The 22,210-nt window shown below is 33.6% G+C and overlaps 2 protein-coding genes across 2 annotated transcripts; one reads left to right on the top strand and one right to left on the bottom strand.

Annotated features, from left to right (window-relative positions):
- The first annotated feature begins 1,248 nt into the window (after nucleotides 1-1,248).
- Nucleotides 1,249-12,341, top strand: LOC132749315 (origin recognition complex subunit 6-like). The gene is made up of 7 exons (XM_060739038.1): nucleotides 1,249-1,355; nucleotides 6,002-6,137; nucleotides 7,267-7,430; nucleotides 7,803-7,889; nucleotides 8,695-8,807; nucleotides 9,639-9,707; nucleotides 11,325-12,341. The coding sequence occupies exons 1-7, from the start codon at nucleotides 1,297-1,299 to the stop codon at nucleotides 11,453-11,455; spliced, it is 759 nt and encodes a 252-aa protein (XP_060595021.1). The 5' UTR covers nucleotides 1,249-1,296; the 3' UTR covers nucleotides 11,456-12,341.
- Nucleotides 12,342-14,505: 2,164 nt separating this feature from the next.
- LOC132749314 (cleavage and polyadenylation specificity factor subunit 1-like) lies at nucleotides 14,506-21,877 on the bottom strand. The gene is made up of 6 exons (XM_060739037.1): nucleotides 21,762-21,877; nucleotides 21,181-21,228; nucleotides 20,257-20,415; nucleotides 16,209-16,338; nucleotides 15,415-15,553; nucleotides 14,506-14,733 (listed from the first exon to the last, which is right to left on the bottom strand). The coding sequence occupies exons 3-6, from the start codon at nucleotides 20,342-20,344 to the stop codon at nucleotides 14,686-14,688; spliced, it is 405 nt and encodes a 134-aa protein (XP_060595020.1). The 5' UTR covers nucleotides 20,345-20,415; nucleotides 21,181-21,228; nucleotides 21,762-21,877; the 3' UTR covers nucleotides 14,506-14,685.
- Nucleotides 21,878-22,210: the final 333 nt, after the last annotated feature.

Raw genomic sequence — 22,210 nt, 5'->3', positions numbered from 1 at the left:
ATAAATGACCTGCCTGAAGATTTAGTTTCACAGGTCCGGTTATTTCCCGATGACACTGCTGTTTATATAGCTGTCAATAAACATAAAAATGTGACATGGAGTTCAACCACTCTTAGTCAAAACACCCATTAAAGTCAGTATATTCACTACATGGCCAAGTCCTAGAAAATGATAATGACGCAAAGTACCTGGGTGTCACTTTCTCCTCTGATTTAAATTGGAACAAACGTGTCAATCAGGATACCTCTTAGGCTAGTAAAACTCTATACTTTCTTAAAAGAAACATCCCTTCTAAAAATTCAAGCGTAAGGGAATTTGCATAGACCCCAGCCTTATGCCAGTTCTGTCTAGTGTCCTTACACTCGGCAGAACATCCACGAAGTTGAAATGGTCCGGCGCAGAGCTGCGCGATAGGTTACTATAAGGATTATTCTTCATACAGCAGTGCCTCCCTTACGTTAGATAAGTTAGGTTGGTGTTCCCTGGAAAATAGGAGAACTTATGCCAGACTCCTAATGTTTTACAAGATTGTGCAAGGACTGGTTGCAGTGCCAATACCTCCGGGTTATGTTCAGCCCTCCATCCGTCTCACCCGACACTCACACTTCTTTCTTTCAGGCAGATTCTCACTCCATGTAGTTACTACAAATATTTTTTTTCAGCAACTATAATCCTCTGGAACTCACTGCCATTTGAGCTTGTGCATGCCCCGACCCTGAACCAGTTTAAACAGCTAGGGAGTGACCACTCATCCCCGAAGTGTTTTAGCTGTATACTTTCTCTTATCAACTTTTTATTTCAATTCTCACAAATATATGTACAGTAGCCTAGTACTTTTATTCTACTTTACATTTCTTCTTTTAAACTAGCACAGACATACATGTAATACTATAAAGAGATAGATAATCAATTTTTAAATAGAAAAAAATGGATTTAGCTCAATACAGGATTGGAGCAGTACCTCTAGACGCTTGCAGAAATCATGAACACAAAATAGACAAATATCGTTTTTTTCGCCGAATTTTACCTTTTTCCTTGATTATCGTACTTGATTCGGTGTAAAAAGATGAATTAGACCTGTTAAATTTCATTCCGTTGGGTAAAAAGATAAGATTTTAGCATTTTATCATTCAAGCGCCTTGTCCGGTATATACCGGAATACGGTATTTAGTGTGGTGCTCCAATCCTTTTTTTAGTCACAGCCGAAAAAAATTGTGTTGTTGGTATTTAACAAACTTTGAGCTCCATAACTATCCAAAGTATTCCGAAATAACGACAGATCGCGGGAAACTTAACATGACGGAACTGTCACAATTGGGCACTAAACTCGGCATAACTTCGCCAAGAGTGCTAAGGTTAACACATTTCATATTCGGTTTTCTTATATTTATTGTATTGTATGCATATCTGTATGTGTAAAAATTCCTAACTTCCGCTGTCAATTAATCCGTACAGTAATCATTGACAGGCTTGACCCTTGTCAGTTTGTTGTTGACATGCTGCATATGAGTAGATCTATCTCAAACGTGTCATGATTTGTGAGTAAAATGGTGTATAGGCCTATGTTGAATGATTTTATTTGCACTATTAACTTTGTTTCAGTTTTTCACAAATTCAAAATTAGGTCACAGGATCTATCTATAATAAGTTTATAAACAAAGGAAGTGGCTAGCACGTGTACGGGGCCTGTAATCTATATCTGTAGTTAAACTGTCGAACAAAAAAAAGAAGTAGCAGAAAATAGTTCTACACAGTTACTTTTCAACCATCTAGGCAAGACCTATCCAGCTTCCGTGGCGGTGCCCATGTCCGAGACCCTGCTGGCATAGCTCAACAGTGCTCCAGATAATTTTTTAGGGCAATGCATGAGTATTTCCTCATTGATTTTTTTGTGAATGAGTAAAACTTGAAATCTGAGATTTGGCAGTCCTGAGTATTTTTACTCCTTAAACAGTTAAAATGTATGTAAAAGAGTAAAACATTTATTATGCTTCTGTGTTTATTGTATTATTATACTTGTAATACAAGATATGTCAAAGTCATTTCCTTTGCTTTTTGGACTCCCTTGGTTTATAAACGGCATACAGTTTATCTGAACCTGAGCCATGTTGCTGTTGCTCATACGTGGCAGCGCTAATTATTTCATTAATTATAACCTTCACAATTACTTTTGGGTCGATTTTTTTACGAGTCAATCGTTTTAATTTTTGACAGCGACATTGTATCGGATGTTTATGAAATTGTGTTAATTCCACCACCTTACTATACATACGATAACAACCGATGAAAGTCGGAACTACAGGATGTTACCGTTAGACGCTTTGGGGTAATTGCAGAGCATTCATACGAAGTTAATTCCACCACCATACTATAAATACGATAACAACCGATGATGGTCGGAACTACAGGAAGTTACCAGTAGACGCTTGAAAAGCGTTCAGACGAAATTAAAAAGATAATCACCGACTTTACTTTTGGTTACGTTTACGCGAAAGAAATGTTTTTTAATGCGTAACCTGAATTTTGTGTGCGTTTTCATACGCTTAAATTTTGTTTTGAATGCGTAAACGTGTTGTTTCCATGTGTAATTTACGTGTATACACATCTTATCTGGAGCCCTGAGCTCAAGCCCTTCATTTGGCGGTACTTCGTAACTGTGCATGCAAGTCTCCTTTGAAGCTTAGTTTAGACAGCTCATTCTTGAAGGATGCCAAAGAATGACCCTTAGCAACAAATGCTGGCAGGTTGTTCCATAGAGGAATACAACAAGGAAAGAAGCTGAACTTCATAACATCAGTGGACGTTGAATATTGCTTGAATGGGGTACTGTGTGGCGACCTTGGTCTGGGTTTAAATGGTGTTAAAAATTGGCCTGGATCTATCTCCGCAAGTTAATGGATGATTTTGTAGAATATAATGAGTTGGAGCTTTTGACGGTGTGTTTCCAATGTTTCTCAGTTTAAATGTTGTAGCATATCTGAGACACTGTTATGGTACCTGTTTGTAGTGAAGCGTGCTGCTTGTCGCTGCACAATTTCTACTTTATGTATAAGGTTTTTGTGATAGGGGTTCCAAACAGTGCAGCAGTATTCTGACTTAATTAGATCAAACAAGAGATATGTAGGCGTTTGTCTTAGTTTCACAGCTTGTGTTTCTCTGATTACGTTTTAGGAAGCCTAGCATGTTGTTAGCGTTTTTGGTGATCTTGTCAATGTGTTGTTTCCAGCCAAGGTCTGATTGTAAGTCCACACCTAAGTATTTCGATGTCTGTTCTTTAACCAGAGTTATACCTTTCAGGATATAGTTGGTCCGGAGAGGAGATTTCACCCTGGTTACTCGTAGGACGCTGCATTTCTGAGGGTGAAAGTCCATGCCCCACAAGTGATCCCACCTGGCTATAGAATCTAGGTCCGCTTGAAGTAGATGCTGATCTTGGATGGACTTGATCTGGCGATAAAGGATGCAGTCATCTGCAAATAATCAAGTCTTTGAGAGTAGTCCCTCTGGAAGGTCATTTATGAATATGAGGAACAAAAGTGGTAAAGTACTGAGCCCTGAGTGACACCACTAATGACTGTTATCTGTACTATAATACTAGCCTAAATATCTAGTCATATGAAAGTCACACTTGGCCTATACACGCTGTTGAAGCTAGTCCTATATGGCTTTTTAGCTCACCTGAGCATGCTCAGGGTGAGCTTTTAGGATCGATGATTGTCCGTCGTCCGTCCGTTCACATTTTGTTGTTAACACTCTAGCGGTCGCATTTTTGCCTCAATCATCATCAAACTTGGTCAGGATGCTTATCTAGTTGATAGCTCGGATGAGTTTGAACATGGGTCATCTCGGATGAAAAACTAGGTCACAAGAGCTAAAAATAGAAAAACCTTGTTAACACTCTAGAGGTCACATTTTTGCCTCAATCATCATCAAACTTGGTCAGGATGTTTGTCTAGGTGATAGCTCGGATGAGTTCGAACATGGGTCATCTCGGATGAAAAAGTAGGTCACCGGAGCTAAAAATAGAAAAACATTGTTAACACTCCAGCGGTCACATTGTTGCCTCAATCATCATCAAACTTGGTCAGGATGCTTATTTAGTTGATAACTAGGATGAATTCGAACATGGGTCATCTCGGATGAAAAACTAGGTCACAAGAGCTAAAAATAGAAAAACCTTGTTAACACTCTAGTGGTCACATTTTTGCCTCAATCATCATTAAACTTAATCAGGATGTTTGTCTAGGTGATAGCTTGGATGAGTTTGAACATGGGTCATCTCGGATGAAAAAGTAGGTCAACGGAGCTAAAAATAGAAAAACCTTGTTAACACTCTAGCGGTCACATTTTGGCATCAATCATCATCAAACTTTGTCAGGAAGCTTGTCTAGGTGATAGCTCGAATGAGTTCGAACATGGGTCATCTCTGATGAAAAAGTAGGTCACTGGAGCTTAAAATAGAAAAACCTTGTTAACACTCTAGCGGTCACATTTTTGCCTCAATCATCATCAAACTTGGTCAGGATGCTTGTCTAGGTGATAGCTTGCATGAGTTCGAATATGGGTCATCTCAGATGAAAAACTAGGTCACCGGAGCTAAAAATAGAAAAACCTTGTTAACACTCCAGCGGTCACATTTTTGCCTCAGTCATCATCAAACTTGGTCAGGATGCTTATCTATTTGATAGCTTTGATGAGTTCGAACATTTGTCATCTCGGATGAAAAACTAGGTCACAAGAGCTAAAAATAGAAAAACCTTGTTAACACTCTATCCGTCACAATTTTGCCTCAATCATCATCAAACTTGGTCAGGATGTTTGTCTAGTTGATAGCTTGGATGAGTTCGAACATTGGTCATCTCGGATGAAAAACTAGGTCACAGGAGCTAAAAATAGAAAAATCTTGTTAACACTCTAGTGGCTACTGTTTTGATCCAAATATCCTGAAAGTTTGTTTTGATGATTTCTAAGTCAAGTTCGAACATGGGTCATCTTGGATGAAAAACTAGGTCACACCGCCCAAATATTGAAAAACCTTGTTAACATTCTAGTGGTCACATTTTCGACTCAATTATCATCAAACTTAGTCAGGATGCTTGTCTAGGTAATTGCTCGGATGAGTTCGAAATCGCATGTGAAACTAGGTCACCGGAGCTAAAAATAGAAAAATCTTGTTAACACTCTAGTTGCTACTGTTTTGATCCAAGTATCCTGGAAATTGGTCTGAAAGTTTGTTTTGATGATTTCTAGGTCAAGTTTGAATATGGGTCACCTGGGAAAAAAAACTAGGTCACACTGCTCAAATATGGATAATCCTTGTTAACACTGTAGTGGTCACATTTTTGACTCACCTGTCATGAGACTTGGTCAGAATGCTTGTCTAGGTAATTGTTTGGATGAGTTTGATGGGTCAGGTGAGCGATCTAGGGCCATCATGGCCCTCTTGTTTCAATATTTAAAAAAAGACAATGATGAAGTCAGTATATTTATTATAACTTGCTTGCTAATTACATTTTCACATAGGTATGTTATCCTCATCTGTTGATTTCTGAGAGGATCTCAAGGATAGGCATAAGAAACTTGTAACTAAACACAAATTTTACTAGCCACGCCAATTTTCAGGTAAAAAGGTCCAGGACATTTGGATCTGTAGTAATATCAAAATATAAAACTGGCCATTGAATCAAGGTTCATTGACCCAGGAACTTCAAACTTAGCCTGACTTCAAATATCAGGGTCACAATGACCTTTGTTAATGTTTTTTGTGTAGAGCTTTTTTATTATCAATAACTTCAATTATGACTTTTAAACTTAATACAGGAGTTTTGCCAAGCCCATTAGGCGAAAAGGTCAAAATTATCATTAACTGAAATTTTAATAATCTTTTTAGAAATGGTGCCATTTACAATACAACCCTGAGAAAAGTGGATAGCCCTGTCATAGGATAGCTTTTGTTTTATTTAAAATTTCTTTATTTCATTTTAAATTTTCTTTATTTCAGGAAAGCAAAGGAGTTTAGTCAGTTAGTAGACATCAGGAGCAGTGGCAGTTTATCTGCATTAAAACTGCCTGGATCCTGTAAAACAGTAGCATGTATTGATTTAGCAGCTTCTGTTTGTAGCAGTCATGTTGATAAGGTATGCCAAATTTCAAAGTAAATTTTCTTTTGTATTTGTTTGCTCATCTAGTTTTCTTTATTTTTCTATCTTGTTTTTTTTTATCAAAACTTGCTTGTGCTGTCAGGGCTTTTTTTCCTTCTATAACAGGGGCCAATATAAGCCCCCTTCACAATTCAAAATTGCACTTTTTTTCACAAAGTGGCAGAAAAAAAAATTACAAAATATTGGGACTTTGTCTTTGAAATACATTGTTTACCCTCCAGTTAATCATGATTTACGCCAATTTCAAGAACACAGAAATAGTTTTAATCAATTTAAATGGTTTAAGCACATGTTAAGCGGGTTAAAGTACTTGAAGACATTTTCCGGTTTCATAATGTCGCTAAATGCCAAATAATATGTAATTTTTTTTCACAATTTTATGACAAATCACGCTTTTTTTCACAAAATGAACAGGTCCAGGCCCCTTCACAATTTTGACAAAAAATGCCCTGGCTGTGAAAAAAGTAATGATTTAAAAAACAAAACAAATTTTTTTACAGTTAATCAGTAGGTTAAGCCTGATTTATGATCATGATTTGTTTTTATGCCCCTACAAAGTGGGGGGCATATAGCGTTGCACTTGTCTGTCCGTACGTCTGTCCGTCCGTACGTCCCGAAATCTTGTGAACGCAACTCCTCTTAAACCGGATGGCAGATTTTGGTTAAACTTCCAGGGATGAACAACCTTAATGTGTAGATGGTAGTAAAGGAAGGAATTTTCGCTGCGACCAAATTTAACAGAATTATGGCCCTTTGTTGTTTTTTACACTATATACTATGTAGAAATTTTGTGAACGCAACTCCTCTTAAACCGGATGGCAGATTTTGCTTGATTTTTTCACTATATTAATACTATACCATATATATGTTGTCGGTGGGGGCATCCGTGTCCTTTGGACACAGTTCTAGTTAAAAATAAAAAGCGGACGGTTATTTAAAATAGGGAGGGACTAGCCAAGATCAGGTTACATTAGTTTCTCAGTCTTTAGAATAAAGATTTTATTTTACTATGGATTATTAATTCACATATTCACGATGGCCAAAGGCATGGGAAGAAAAGCTTTATAGTTTTCCAGCATTTAATAATTATTTTCTGTGTTTTCAGAATGCAGCTGTTAAGGTGTCAGGAACAACTAAAAAGTTGTATACAATGTGTTTGAAGACTATAGAGAGTATATTGGATATACAACAGATACAGACTGTACGGGAATTAGCTGTGCAGTTTGGTTGTACAGGGGCTGTAACTCTTGCACAACAAATTCTTAAAAGGTATATAATTATAATTATGAACCTTATAATATTAGTGAAAAATCTAATCAGTTTTAAATGTTGTCAAGTTTTAGGTTTTACGCTGTACCAGCGTAAGACAGTATAGGCAACTTTCCAGCTTTATAGGTGAAAGAACACCTTCAGTATTCAGGCATGAAAAGGCACTTGAGTAGAAGCATGATGTTCTGTCAGCTCGCTGGATAGCTTCCTCTCACAAAAGAATCCAAAATATCTGTCGGGATTCAAACCCACAGCAATGAGGGGCAAGTGGTTTTAAGTCAGTCACTGTAATCACTTGGCCACGAATACCCCTCATTAGTATAACAAGACATGATAAATAAGGATGACTAAATGTTGTTGTTAATATTGTAGGTATGAAGATTCTCAGAAAGTTGATGGAGATGACATGGATTTTAGCACAAGTCTTTTTCAAGGAGCTGCACTTTGTGCTGCTTGCAAGTATGTTGTTGTTTTTATATTAAATTAAAATACAATATGTGATATAGTCTCTCCTATTTGTATAGGACTATATCAAAACCATTGGAATGCCTTTAAGTTTTCTTCACTGCCATCGGAATGTGGATGTGACTGAGGAGGCACAGTTCACCAACAGAGGATATTCATTACAGCGAACTAGTGGTTGAGTTCTAAACTACAGTTTCTTTCTGTCCTGACAATGTGCTTCCAAAGTTTTTAACTAATGATGAGGGCAATGTCCCTCAATAAAATCACAGGACTATAAGAAAAGATGCTTTTATAAAGCGATTGATGGGCTTGGATGGAAGTAATGACTGCGGTCTTTTAAAGGAGCCCCAGGTCTTTATAAAAGTTACCTTAATTAGATTTCTGAATGGACAGGCTGTAAAGTGACATACATTGTACTTTTAATTGAAAATCATTTTATGGCTAATAATGTATGGAATTAGCCTAGAGATTATTTCATATAATTATGCATTTTAAAGGGCATGCCAGATAAATTTCCAGGTTCTCTACTGAAAGGTCAAATGGATTACTAGTATCTTTAATGACATTCGACTTGTTTACAGTTATCATTATCTACAGGTTATAATCCATTGCTAATGCCGACATTAAAAAGAAAATTGTGACTTGCATCTGTTTGCATGTCGTGTATGTAATACAGGAAGTAGTTTTGTAGTTTTATGCAAAAAAAGATGTTTGGAGGTTACTAATGAATAAGTAAAATAAATATCCTAAAATTAATCCTTTTACTAGTACAAAGTAGTATTATGATTTTTGTTTATAGAAAATTGAAAATCAAATTAGAAAGAGGGAAACTAAAAGAGATGTGTGCAGTTAAAAAGACTTGTTTTGAACAATTGGTCACAGACATGGAGAAACTTGCAGATTCAATAGAAGGTAAATAATGATGTAATGTGATATATCTTGTGTATAAACATTTTTTTTAATAATAGCCATTCTTTTTAATTATTTGCTGGACTTTTTGTAAAACAGTGTTAGACTATCCAACTAATCCTTGCTGCAATGGTGTAACTCTAATTGGTTAAGATTTCTTTGTGCAACTTTATATATAAATTAAACCTTTATTTTTTCAGTCTTTTTTACTGTATGGTTATCTTTTGTAAATTGAGAAAATTTCTGGTAATAACTGGTTAGGTTTTCCATGCAAGTTGTATTTCTACAACCATTAGAAGTTACTGACCATAACTCAAGAACCAATTCAGAATTATTCCCTTTGGTTGACTTAGAATTTGATTGTTTGTTTGTTTCATTTTACGCCTTTTCACAACAGTATTTCAGTCATATAGGCGGGTAGTTTCCTAACCATTGTTCCTGGAGAGTTACACCAGTACTAGACTACCTTCCTCCGCGCTAAACTACCAAAGCATCTCCAGGGGATCGAACACATGCCAGAGAGGTAATTGGATTAGAAGTCATAGACTCTAACCCCTTGACCACGGAGGCGGTTGGTTGACTTAGAAAATTCCTATTATGTTTTGTTTATCTGTAAGGCACTTAGAATAATTTAGTGTAGTGTCCATATAACAGAGAGTTTATTAGATTTCTTCGCTTTTTCAGCATTGATCAAACTTTTCCCTTAATACACATTTCTAAAAATTAAAGTCTTTTCTTGTACATGTTCTGTATATTCAATTCATGAACAAAGGATGTAAGACAGAGTGTCTAATTATATTTTGTTTATATGATCAACATTACTTTGTTATAAAGGAGAGAGAAAAGTTTTACCAACAAAAAGAAGTAAAACACTAATGGATGACATAGAAGGAAAAATGCAAGGTACTGGTTATATTTTTAAATCAGATATTCAAATAAATGATAAAATGATATAGTTGTATTATACACTTTGAGTTATAGTAAATTTAAGTGTTTTGTAGACAGAGCCAGTTAAATTGTTTCTTTGAGAAAAACTTTACTTTCAATTGCATAGTACTTACTGGTTTATAGTCCCAGGAATGGATTTAAGAATGTGTCTATAAGCTTATTAAACTACTCTAAATTCTGTATAAAATAGAGTAAGTTACAGTTCACATTTTTGAAACCATTTTATGTTAATTGTACGACAACCATTAAGAATTCAATTTAAATTAATTTATTCAACAATTAATGTTCACAATATTATTTTTAGCTCAACTATTCAATAAGAATAAGTAGAGCTGTTGTGGTCACCCGAGCGTCGACGTAACCACTTATGTTAAAGATTTTGTAATACCTCAAATATTTTCAAAGTCCATTGACATATGGCTTTGAAACTTTGCACACTTGTTCACCATCATGACCCCAGCCTGTAGACAGGAGGAGGTAACTCTATCAAGCATTTTGACAGAATTATGCCCCTTTTTCGACTTAGAATTTACGTTAAAGTTTTTGTAATACCTCAAATATTTTCAAAGTCCATTGACATGAGGCTTTGAAACTTTGCACACATGTTCACCATCATGACCCCAACCTGTAAACAGGAGGAGGTAACTCTATCAAGCATTTTGACAGAATTATGCCCCTTTTTCGACTTAGAATTTACGTTAAAGTTTTTGTAATACCTCAAATATTTTCAAAGTCCATTGACAAAAGGCTTTGAAACTTTGCACACCATCATGACCCCAACCTGAAGACAGGAGGAGGTAACTCTATCAAGCATTTTGACAGAATTATGCCCCTTTTTTGACTTGGAATTTACGTTAAAGATTTTGTAATACTTAAATATTTTCAAAGTTCATTGACATAAGGCTATGCAACATGTTGAAATTTTATACTCTTCTTTGAGAGCATAATAGGACTCTCTCCAATGCCTGTATTGAAAGAAAAATTTTGCCTTTTTCTTTACTGAGAAAATTTTACCTTTTAATCGAGGCTTTTTTTACTATCAAGCAGTAAGAATAGTCGAGCGTTGCTGTCCTACTGACAGCTCTTGTTCAACTTACATTTAATTTACATTAAAGTTGACATAGACTCAGATATTTTCATATTCCATTTACATTTGGCTTTGAGACAAGTTGAAATTTTATACACTTCTTTGAGAGCATTATAGGACTTTCTCCAAGGCCTATAACTGTAACATGGATTTAAAGAAAAAATGGCCCTTTTATTAACTTAGAGAATTTTACATTATCAAGGTTCTTTTACTATCAAGCACTAAGAATAGTCGAGTGTGCTGTCCTACTGACGGCTCTTTTTTTCAATTTATTTTATCTAAGTGTTTAAATTTAATGTATCTAAATTGAAATAGATCCTTTTTAATATGTTGATAAGTGACTTTCCAGTGCCTTTGTAAAAGCACCATGGTAATACTTTATCACATATGAATCCCAGAAAAATAATATTTAGTCTGATACATTATTTTGTGTAAAGTTTGTGTGTTTAATATATCAGTATTAATATTTGGATTTTGTTTTACAGAAATTCCAGAAAAACAACAAAGGAAAACACAAGATGATGATAATGTAGATGAAGATGATGAGCAGGTAGATTATGAAGAATGGAAAAGAAAGATTCTAGAAAATGCTGCCAGAGCTCAGTCCAACTCCTGACATATTTCACCTGCAACTGACTACTTGGCTATGTAAAAGGTTCATATTTCAGTATAAAGTGAATGGAAACATTGGGACATCAATTGTCTTACTTCAATCTAGATTAAATTATAAATTGAATCAAAAGCAAGTCACTTGGTCAGATTATAATGTAACCCTGTCTTATTGAAACTTGGTCTGTATGTTTCTTTTACTGTACAGTTTGAAATTGGATCACCTGGAATGAAAAAGTGAGGTTTACTAGATGAAATTGCCTTGTATCAAACTTAAGACAAGTTTCTTGTTTAGAGTCCTTGATCATTATGGCCCTATTAAATTTAAAGGTATTCCACAAAGGTGTTTTGACATGACTAGAGCTGAAATAGTTTTTCCAGATTTCTGTTCCATATGACGTAGGTCTAAACAAGAAACTTGTGTGCGGAATTTCAGATCATTCGCATTCTCTGTTATTCCAGAATAATTATTTAAGTTCTGAAAAAAATGATCCAAAATTCAAAAGCATTGCAACGTCTTTTGCCTTTTTACTCCAACTGGGTCGAGAATGGCACAAAAGTATGATTTTCAGTTTATTTCTTGGTATATGTCTTAATTATCTTTTGCATATCTTTCTGTTTAAAGTGCCTTAGTCAGTCTGTGTAAGAAATGCAAATTTTATATTTTCAGCTTTTGAAACTCATTGGAGTTCCTTTATACTTGCTAGTTTAACTAGGACTGATTTTGTTAACAGATTACAATAAGCATATTATGTCTTTATCAGGAACTACTTTATGTATTTGTAACAAAAAAATTATTGAAGTAAATGTTTGTAATAAAATGTGGATGAATATCAAAATAAGAGTTGATAATTTGTGTCAAGAATGGAAACTGTATTTTTTACTAATTTACATGTGAGTAATTTTATTCATTCGATAATTTATGAAATAAAATTAAAAAACGAAAGCTTGATTGTTATATTTTAATTATATTTTGCTATCAGTAATCTATAAGTCCTATTTGGTGTAAAAAAAAAATGGAGTCTGTATTAAACAGTACAAGCTTGGTTGGCTGAATCTTTAGTAAGTCTATAGCTTGTTTGATACCTATTTATCAAAATCTATTTCATTGCCTTGGGGTTGTATTTCCAATATAAAAAAAAAAACATGTCCATATTTAATAACAACATTGAACACAAAACTTTCATATAATGAAAAATTGGAGGACATGCTGCGAAAAAAGACAATTTAAAAAAGATACAGATAAACTAGATTTTGCTCTGTTATTGTTTTGTTAGAAATATCATAAGTGACGTATAAATATAACTTTTGAATTAAAATTTACCATGGACTGTCAATAACAAGAGCACTACAGTTTTAACACTTATATGTTAAGACTAACAGCTAAATATTATTAAATTCAAGAGTGATGTTAAAGGCCTCCGTATTATATGAAAAAGTCATAATATATGGTGTAGTAACCAAGCATATGAATTTATCTGTACAGCCATGTATGCACATCTGCCTGTTCTGAACAGCATGTGTATCTGTCTACCACTAAATATGCACATCTGTATCATTGGATATGCATCTGCCTGTACCATCAGTAATAAACATCTGTCTGTACCACCCAGTTTAAACATCTGTCTGTACCTAGTATAAATATCTGTATATACCACCCAGTATGAACATCTGTATCACAAAGTATGAGCGTCTGTCTGTAGTGAACCAGTATAAACATTTGTACCACTCTATGTGATCAACTGTTTTACCACCCAGTATAAATATCTGCCTGTACCACTAAGTATAAACATTTGCCTGTACCACCCAGTATAAACATCTGTCTGTACCACCTGCCTGTACCATTCAGTATAAACATATATTTGTACCAAATACTATGAACATCTGTCTGCACCACCCAGTAGGTACATTTGTTTGTACCACCCAGTATAATCATCTGTCTGAACCTCTCAGTATGAACATCTGTCGGTACCATCCAGTATGAACATCTGTATGTACCACCCAGTATAAACATCTTTCTTACCTCCCAGTATAAACATGTCTGTACAACCCAGTATAAACATCTTTCTTACCTCCCAGTATAAACATCTTTCTTGCCTCCCAGTATAAACATCTTTCTTACCTCCCAGTATAAACATATGTTTGTACAAACCACTATGAGCATCTGTCTTACCAACTAGTGTAAACATCTGCCTGTACCATTCTGTTTGTACATCATATCATAGTGTTACAGTCATTGAAATCTCTGATGGTATGTATATCAAATAAAGCAAGAATAAGTTTTAAAACTTTATTTCTGTACAAAAATACAGACATATATCCTTAACAAAAACATGAAGTTCATACATTTGTAGTTTTATAGTAAGACAAATAAAAGATGAATATAATACAAGCTCATTAGACATTACACATGTCGTCGGTTTACATTTTCACAATTTTTATGCTATAAGTTTGTGCAATGTTGACAAGCATTTCTAAGAACAAGACTGACATTTGAAATATCAAAGGTATACTATTATATAAATTCTTCTTCACACAAGTCATCATAAAACACAACTGTAACTGATATAATAGTGTCCAACAACTGGATTATTTTGTATGGCATAAATGGCATTGACCAATTCATAATTCCATACTGAAATTTATGCCACCACACTTTACAATTAACATCTTCTTAGCCAATCACATGTGTATCTACTGTTATGATATATATATATCAAGCTAATAAACAACTTACTAAATGTACATTGTTTCAGCATGGAATATATAGATACTGTTTTTCAAATATGCTTCTGACTGATATTTTAATACAGAAATTTTTTTTTCAAAACAAAAAACAAACAAAAACCAAGCAATCTGGTTGATCCGCAGGTATTTGAAAGACAAAAAAAAAACAACAAAAAAACAGAGCAATTATAAGCATTAGTACTCCTGCTATCCACCCATAAAAATCACTTCTGTCTAATGTATTTACATTCAACATGCAGTTCTATAAAATGTTTAGACAAAGTGTCTAACTGCATTTCCCCCCCAACACCACACCACTTTTCCGAAAAAACAACAATGTCTAAATTAAGATGCAATGGGAGGTAAGTCAGTCCCACAATCTTAAAACAACTTCCACTCCCTGTGTATAAAATAGTTATTGAACACTGTGGTAGGTATATCATACAGGCAGATATTACAGCCTTGTATACATGATTCTACATCATGCCATTGTCAATATAATTGTTATGATCAGAAATGAGCTGTAGATCTGTCAACCTCCATCAAATCTTCTACCAACTGTAACATAAAGGGGAAATAGTGTAAAATTAGTCATATATATATTATTATGAAAGTGTATTTCCTACTTATTTCTCTCAATTACTAAAATTTCATACTGTAAATTTCATACTGCAAGTTAAGTATAATTTTGTCTATTGGAGTAACATTACACAAAATCAAACTTGACTAGTAAAGTTCTTAATGAATAAAACATTCACTCTGATTTAAGTTATTAACTTATTTGATACTGTAAAAATCAATGATCAAGGACAAATGAACTGTGAAAGGTACATGTATAGGTTTTAATCATACCATAGACAAATACATAAATGATAGTTTATTCCCTTGGCACTCTGTATCAAGGGAACACAATCATGTATTTCTGTCTAGGTATAATGTACCTGATTCTATGTCCATTGAGTCTAAAGGTATCTGATTTCTTTAAAATAACAGTGCAAACTGTGGAGTATTAATCCTCACTGCAACAAGTATATATACATAACATACTTGAACATTTGTCCAGCTGCCCCTGAATTTGCATAAAATCTAGTTTTAAACTCTCAAAAACATGCTCTTTTTCAACTTAACTATAAAAGAAATCCTGAAATCCTTCAATTATGATTTTAAAGATTTTTCTTTTAATTTTCAAATTTTCTTACATGTATTTGGTATTTGGTGGTTGCTAACAGTCAGTCTTACCTGATCAACACTAGTTCCTATTCGTTTTGCCATTTCAGATTTTTCCAGTACGCTTAAATGTAGAAATTTCCAAAGTAGTTCACCATCAAGAACATTTTTGTGGGCATTTGCAAGATCTGCCGAGTTATTTTGTACAGCTCTGGAAAATTAAAACAATAAATTAACTGTCATAGAATTTTACTTGTACTTAAAAATACCACCAAAGCTTTATTTGAGAAACAACAAAAAGAAAATCTACATACACTCCAAACAAAGTTCTAGTATAGTATATTGAACAAATACTAGTCTATAATATTACACTCTAGTAGAAAGCTTCTAATATTTCATTTATTTGGTTCATCTTTCAATACTATCATAAATAATATAAGTAGCATCAATATTCTTTCTTAGACCAACTACATAGCTACACAATGTGTTCTACTGATATGGTAATTAATATATAAATGAAGGAATATAATGGTGGTGTTGGTAGTTTTCACTCCTGATCACAGCAGTAAGCCACATTGAATTAACCAGAGCATAGTTCAACCACGGCATCATTCCCAGGCAGGCTATCAAGCAGTTTACCAGTACTAGTTGCCTTCACTTTCGCAAGGAACTGAAACTTCTGTACATACCAGAGCAAAGGTACAGTGTGAATGACCGTAGAAAGGATTTCATGATCAATCACAACAAAACAGACCTGCGCCGTCCAAAATCAAACCCGGGTTGCCTGATTCACAGTCCAATGCTCTACCTATTGAGCTAACTGGATGGCTTTTGAAGGAATCTGATTACATTATATCAATAAATACCTGTAAGATCTCGGATTGAGCCCGGCAGTGTGAGGTAGCTGCATATTAAGGGCATTCTGTAACATGAGTAATCTTCTATACACCTTCTCTGAGACCGGTAACAAGTAACCTAAACTACCATCTAGTGATGCTGAAACACAATATCGATGGCTCAGCGCAATACTGGTCTAACTGCTATTTTTGAAAATGTTCAGGAGAGACAAAAAACTGATTTTATTCAAAAATACTTATATTAGAAAATATTTTTTTGCTATGTTAACATTAATTATAATAAGAAATAATGCCATTTATATAATTTTTTATTAAAATGTTACAAATTGTGTATTTTAGAGTTAGACCTTTATTGCGCTGAAATTCTTAGCGCAATACAAGACTAACTTGAGTTAGACTCAAATTCCCTCTTGCAATTTGGTAAAAGTGGTACAAATATTTGAGTTAGACCTGTTTTATGTTAAATATTCTGATGTAATGAAATTTTAAATTTTGAACAAATTGTTTTGTTAATTTAAACATTGTTTAAAATATTTTGCAAGTCTGTAAAAGAACTTTACAAAGACTAAATCCTTTAATATTTTTCTATTAATATATCATGCGAGCTGACTTTAGATGAAAGTACACTTCTTTCTCCTTTTTCAATTTGTTTGAGATTCAGATTTACTTAAGATCTTTTGCAGATTATCTGTGCAATAAATTTGAATTCTAAACAAAATGCAAACAGTTTTGATTCATATAGTGTTATGAACAGTAGTCATGAACAATGATGACTGACGATCCAGGTATACATTATGATATCAAACAGAGAATGTACATTTTGTATAACTCACATTTGTACAAAGAAGACACATTTTATTTTCTCAATGCACACCATTACCGCCATTGGTGCTTAAATGCTGTGATTCCAATATTACTGTTATGCGCTAAATCTTAATAATGAATTGAATGTATGTGGTCCTCTTTTCTGATGATATAATCATTTATAAATAGCAAATATTTTCAAAAATGAAAACCGCTGTTAGACCATGCTTTTATTACAACTTTTGTATGTACTTTCTCAACTGTTTAGAGTATATTTTGAAAGTGTAATGTGCAAATTTTATGAGATGTTTTGCTGAAAACTTTCATTTTATACAGTTGACTCTCAATAAGTCAAAATCGCTTTACTCAAAATTCCGTGTTAGTCGAAGAATTTCTAAAGTCCCTTCAAATTACCTTCCTTATCTTTGTATTTTAACTCCGCTTAGGTCAAATTTTGACTAACCGAGACTCCTGTTTAGTCAAAAAGAAAATTTGGTCCCGTCAGTTAAAGTCCAACATATTGTCATTAGTCGAAGTGTGAAAACCGCCAACTAGTTGCTTCTTTCGTATTCGTCCGATGATCAATTCACTCCAAATATTAGATAAATTGTTGAAATAAATGTTGTTATTGTGCTTTTATTGTAATGAATTGTCAAGAGTGCTTATTAAAGCATTTACTTTACTGATGAATCAGGCACATGTATATACATGTACGAATGTCAACGTAATGGCGCAGATCGACGTAACTCGATTTCCTTTTCTCTCGAAGTAAAATACCCAGTCCCATGGATTTCGAGTTACCCAGAGTCAACTGTATATCAAAGTCATTTTACCTCTTAATTTTGACCAAATAACAAAAGGTTGTCAAACATATTTTAGAGAAAAAAGTAGGGCAGTACAACCCACTATCAGGGATTCATAGAACAAAGTATTGTTAGCACATGATATAATTCAGAATCATTTTAGTAAAGTTAGATGTGCTTTAAACACTAACTTGCAACCACTTACTCAGTCAGATATGAAAAGGCGCACACCTGAAAAGCACCATGTGCACACCTTAGATTAGCATTAAACAATTAGAATGGATAAATGTTTGAATTTTCTCATTGACACTGATACTATTCCAAAAGCCGTTGATAGTCATTACATTTTTAATTTCATTAAATTTGATAGGTAAAATTAATGGCTTTAAGATCTAAAATGAAACATTTTTATCAACTTATAGCTGTTTCTGCTACATAAGTCAAAGAGTTTTTGACAATTGCACTCTCGAAAATTCAATGGAGCTGTGTGATGTAAAAAATTATCAGAATACATGCAAGAACTGAAAATGTCATTATAATATAAGTGTGCATATTTTGATTTTTTCTGCACATATCACATCAGACAGAAAGATATTGTATCGATAATATAAGTATTGTGAAGAGTGTGATTTGCACATGTTGACACTATGTTGTTATTGTATTGTTTGAGTTGATAGTGTAAAGTTTATATTTCTAACACGACCCGCATTTTTCCCTATTGAACATAGAAGAACCGAAAGTGTGTGTTATTATGCTATAAAATCACTGTTTGACGTTCTATATTTAGACGTGTGACGTAATCATTATACACGTGACGTAACCACTAAAAATGTGACGCGCTGATAATAAGAACGGAAACAAATCAGGCGCAATATAGCTAAATATCAGGTACGGCAGCATTTATTTGTTAATGTCGTGTTAGAATCGAAATAAAATATCCAAATCGGTGATTTTATTGCTTGATGACATTACTGTTTGTCGTTCGGATGTGCATCATTATATCACTCGGGCTGCGCCCTCATGATATAATTCCTCGCATCCGAACTCCAAACAGTGATGTTACTGAGCAATAAAATCACAGTTTGGGATATTTTGTTTCTTAAATAACATTACTTGATTTAAGAAAGTGATACAGAAGTAGATATACATAATTTAAAAATAAAAACCCAAGAACGCCCTCAAACCTGAAATTGTTCATTGTGTTACAGGCTAAGTTTGATTTGGCAGTGAAACAATGTACAGTCTACCGCCTTACACCATCTTAAGCAGAACACATTATATAAATATGAATAAAGTGTAAAATTAAGAATTAGGAAATCTCAGCATATGATTAAACAAAGGTCAAACTAAAAAAAATATGAATTTTTAGAGGGGGATCAGAGGTTATGAATCCACTAGTGTAACACATGTTATTTTCCATTTTAAATGTGTGCATGAGAAACATACACTGTCTTTTACTAAATTGTACAAAAATGATAGTTTCAACTGCACTTTATGTTATCAAATAATACAGTAGGAGTATGATGTAATGACTTCAAAGACAAAATAAATGTTTAATTGTGACACTTAATTATTATTATTTTTTTTCAAGATTTTTCGTTTACAGTTACTTGTACATGATATGCAATTGGCTAATATTTTGCGAATGATACAAAGCACTGAAAGCACTGATGAAGGCAAATAATTTCTAGTGTTTTCATGAATTCTCACATTCTTTATAACACATTTCAATGGGATATGCATATTATTTTATTATTTTTATTTGAAACATTTAAGGTCTAACTCAAGGATTTTTAAGGAAAATTGATATATTTGACATCGCAGTAAGAGACCAACTCAAGTTAGACCTATATTGCACTAACAAAATTGAACTACCTGAGATAGACTTTTATTTTAAATGTAAATAAAAAAGGCAAAAAAAGCATAAAATACCCTCAAATTTTCATAGAATGTGTATTTGACCTTACATGATCAAAATATGTAAAAAAGTGATTTTTGGTAAAAATGTCACTTAGACCAGTATTGCGCTGAGCCATCGATATGTATTTTTACATGACTTACAGTTAGAGTCTTTATTTGCTGGTGTTTTGTCATGTGACAGATTCAAACAATATCAAATGCTGTCTTATCTTTATAAAGCAAACCTATATTGGTAGACAATGTAAATAGAATTTTTATATCATATTAAAATTCTTTACATAAAACAGTAGCACTCAGTCAACCATTTTAATCATTCCCTTATAATAGGATGTTATATAAAAGAATAATAAAAGATCTAAAAATATTGGTGGCGAACCAATTACAAAACATTTTTTTAAAATAAAATAACACTTATAAAAACATTCTAAAGTGCCTTCTGGTAACTTAATGTTAAGAAACGTCTTTATAAAATAATCTATCTTATTTCTATCCCATACATATATGACATATTTACATTATAAAATCATTACCAAAGTAAGTGACATGGCGTCTCTCCAGTGGTCCTGTAAGTTTTTTTTCTGTGGACGGATCAGAGAGTTTACATCGCACACGAAACATTGTGTTTATATGAGATCCTGCATTAAAATCTGCTCTCCTTAACAATCGTGTACCTCCATGACTTTCCCGAACTGTAAACATAATACTTGTATCATTAAATAAACTATATAAATAAATAAGTGTGCTTATTGTATCTGTCCAAAAATCATAATCTTATATGTCAGAATTTCAAGGTAGAATTAGGGAATATATCGCTGAAGGCACAATTTTTTAAACTTTTATTGTATTAAAAATATCCTGTAAGTGCCGAGATATAATTTGTGTGGGTCCTACTGTCAAGGTCAAGGATTTGAGTTTCTGTGAAGAGATCTGTTATATTGTAAACCTTTCTATCCCATAAACCGCAGCGCAGGAGTGTAATAAAGCCATTTAATATAAACGATATTACACTAGTGTAAAAACACTTTGATGTGACGTCATTTGCGCTATATAGAAACATAGTGTTAAAGCGTGCTAATGTAAGCGTTACAGTATGGGTGCGTCATTGAAAAATTACTCATTTTAACAGTTTACTGTTCTTATTTTATATATGTAATAAATAGGATATTATATCTGTGTAGATTCAATAATAAATTTATTGAACTTGTTGAATAAAACAATATTATGCTCGCCAGAGGCTCGATGATTTTATTCAACTCTTTCAATAAATTTAGTACTAAACTACACTCTTACAATATCCTCTATATAATTATTATCTTAAGCTATCTCAATTATGTTTTTTATTTATAATGTTTAACCTTCACCAGGCTAACTTATTCATCTTTCAATCTCAACAAAACCATTCATCACTGTTAAGTAGGACTGTATTACTGTAATATAATAAATAATTTACTTACTTTCAGGTAAGTACTGGTATATCAAAATATTCTTCAATTTGTCTGTCACTGTAAATATAATAATGTGTTTTAATTATACTCAACAACAACTACTTACTTACAATCAAAATCGAAGAAACAAAAGGGGAATAATTCAACAAAGCAAAACAAATGTTCACTCAATTTTATCAAATTAATCAATATCTTGTGAAATTTGATTTACACTAATTCTGCTCAAGCCGTAGAAAACACAAAACATATCCAGTTTATAGCATCATTATACACAACATACATTCGATCACAAATTATGTCCCCCCTGTCATATGCACGGGAGGGCTTTTGTCCGCCTTGTAATTTTCACGGGAGGGCTTTTGTCCGCCTTGTTATTTTCACGAAAGGGCTTTTGTTCGCCCTGTCATTTTCACGGGAGGGCTTTAGTCTGCCCTGTCATATTTGGACAGGAGGGCTTTTGTCCATTTCCCAAGTGAGATAGCTGTCCTAGCTCCATGAATATACGATAAATCCTACCAGAACTGTATGACAGAAAATTAATTTTAAATGACTGCCTAGAAATGTCCAAGATGCACCTATGAAATACGTACCTATAAAAGATAACTGTGAACTGTCAACAAAATAATCTAGGCTGTATACTTCCAAAGGTTTCACATCCTGTGTAATATAAAACAAGCAAATTCGTTGAATTTATATCCCCTGCCGAGTACTGGTTATTATTAACACAACAACTGAAGACGTAAGGCTTTATTTATATATTAATCATGGCATAAACAGTAATATTCTTTGAACTTGATAAATATTCAGGGCAATAACAGAGCCATAACTTTGTGTTAAATAGTAAAATCTGGAAATGCCAATGAGATTGTATGCATACTACATAACTAATCAAGGGCCATAAATCTGAGTTATAAGTATCTGACTGGAACACAAGGCGACTATATGCACATCTCCTCTTAGTATCCATAAAGTTTCATTTGAATTCCAGCCAGTAGTAGCAGAGAAGTAGCGAGGAAACAAATATTTTTCCAGGTTTTTG

This window comes from Ruditapes philippinarum, unplaced genomic scaffold, assembly GCF_026571515.1.
Source record: "Ruditapes philippinarum isolate M1 unplaced genomic scaffold, ASM2657151v2 ctg322_1_1_1_1, whole genome shotgun sequence".
Taxonomy (NCBI): domain Eukaryota; kingdom Metazoa; phylum Mollusca; class Bivalvia; order Venerida; family Veneridae; genus Ruditapes; species Ruditapes philippinarum.
Note: the sequence above shows the minus strand (reverse complement) of the source record. Positions and strands in the feature narration are given on the sequence as shown.

What these genes read in the sequence shown, in the direction of transcription:
- LOC132749315 (XM_060739038.1), top strand. Translation starts at nt 1,297, where the DNA reads ATGACGGAACTGTCACAATTGGGCACTAAACTCGGCATAACTTCGCCA. An exon ending in ACTTCGCCAAGAGTGCTAAG is followed by an intron (nt 1,356 to 6,001) that starts GTTAACACATTT and finishes TCTTTATTTCAG; the next exon opens with GAAAGCAAAGGAGTTTAGTC. An exon ending in GTAGCAGTCATGTTGATAAG is followed by an intron (nt 6,138 to 7,266) that starts GTATGCCAAATT and finishes CTGTGTTTTCAG; the next exon opens with AATGCAGCTGTTAAGGTGTC.
- LOC132749314 (XM_060739037.1), bottom strand. Translation starts at nt 20,344, where the DNA reads ATGTTTCGTGTGCGATGTAAACTCTCTGATCCGTCCACAGAAAAAAAA. An exon ending in CTCAATCCGAGATCTTACAG is followed by an intron (nt 15,554 to 16,208) that starts GTATTTATTGAT and finishes TTAATTTTCCAG; the next exon opens with AGCTGTACAAAATAACTCGG. An exon ending in TAGGAACTAGTGTTGATCAG is followed by an intron (nt 14,734 to 15,414) that starts GTAAGACTGACT and finishes TTTATGTTACAG; the next exon opens with TTGGTAGAAGATTTGATGGA.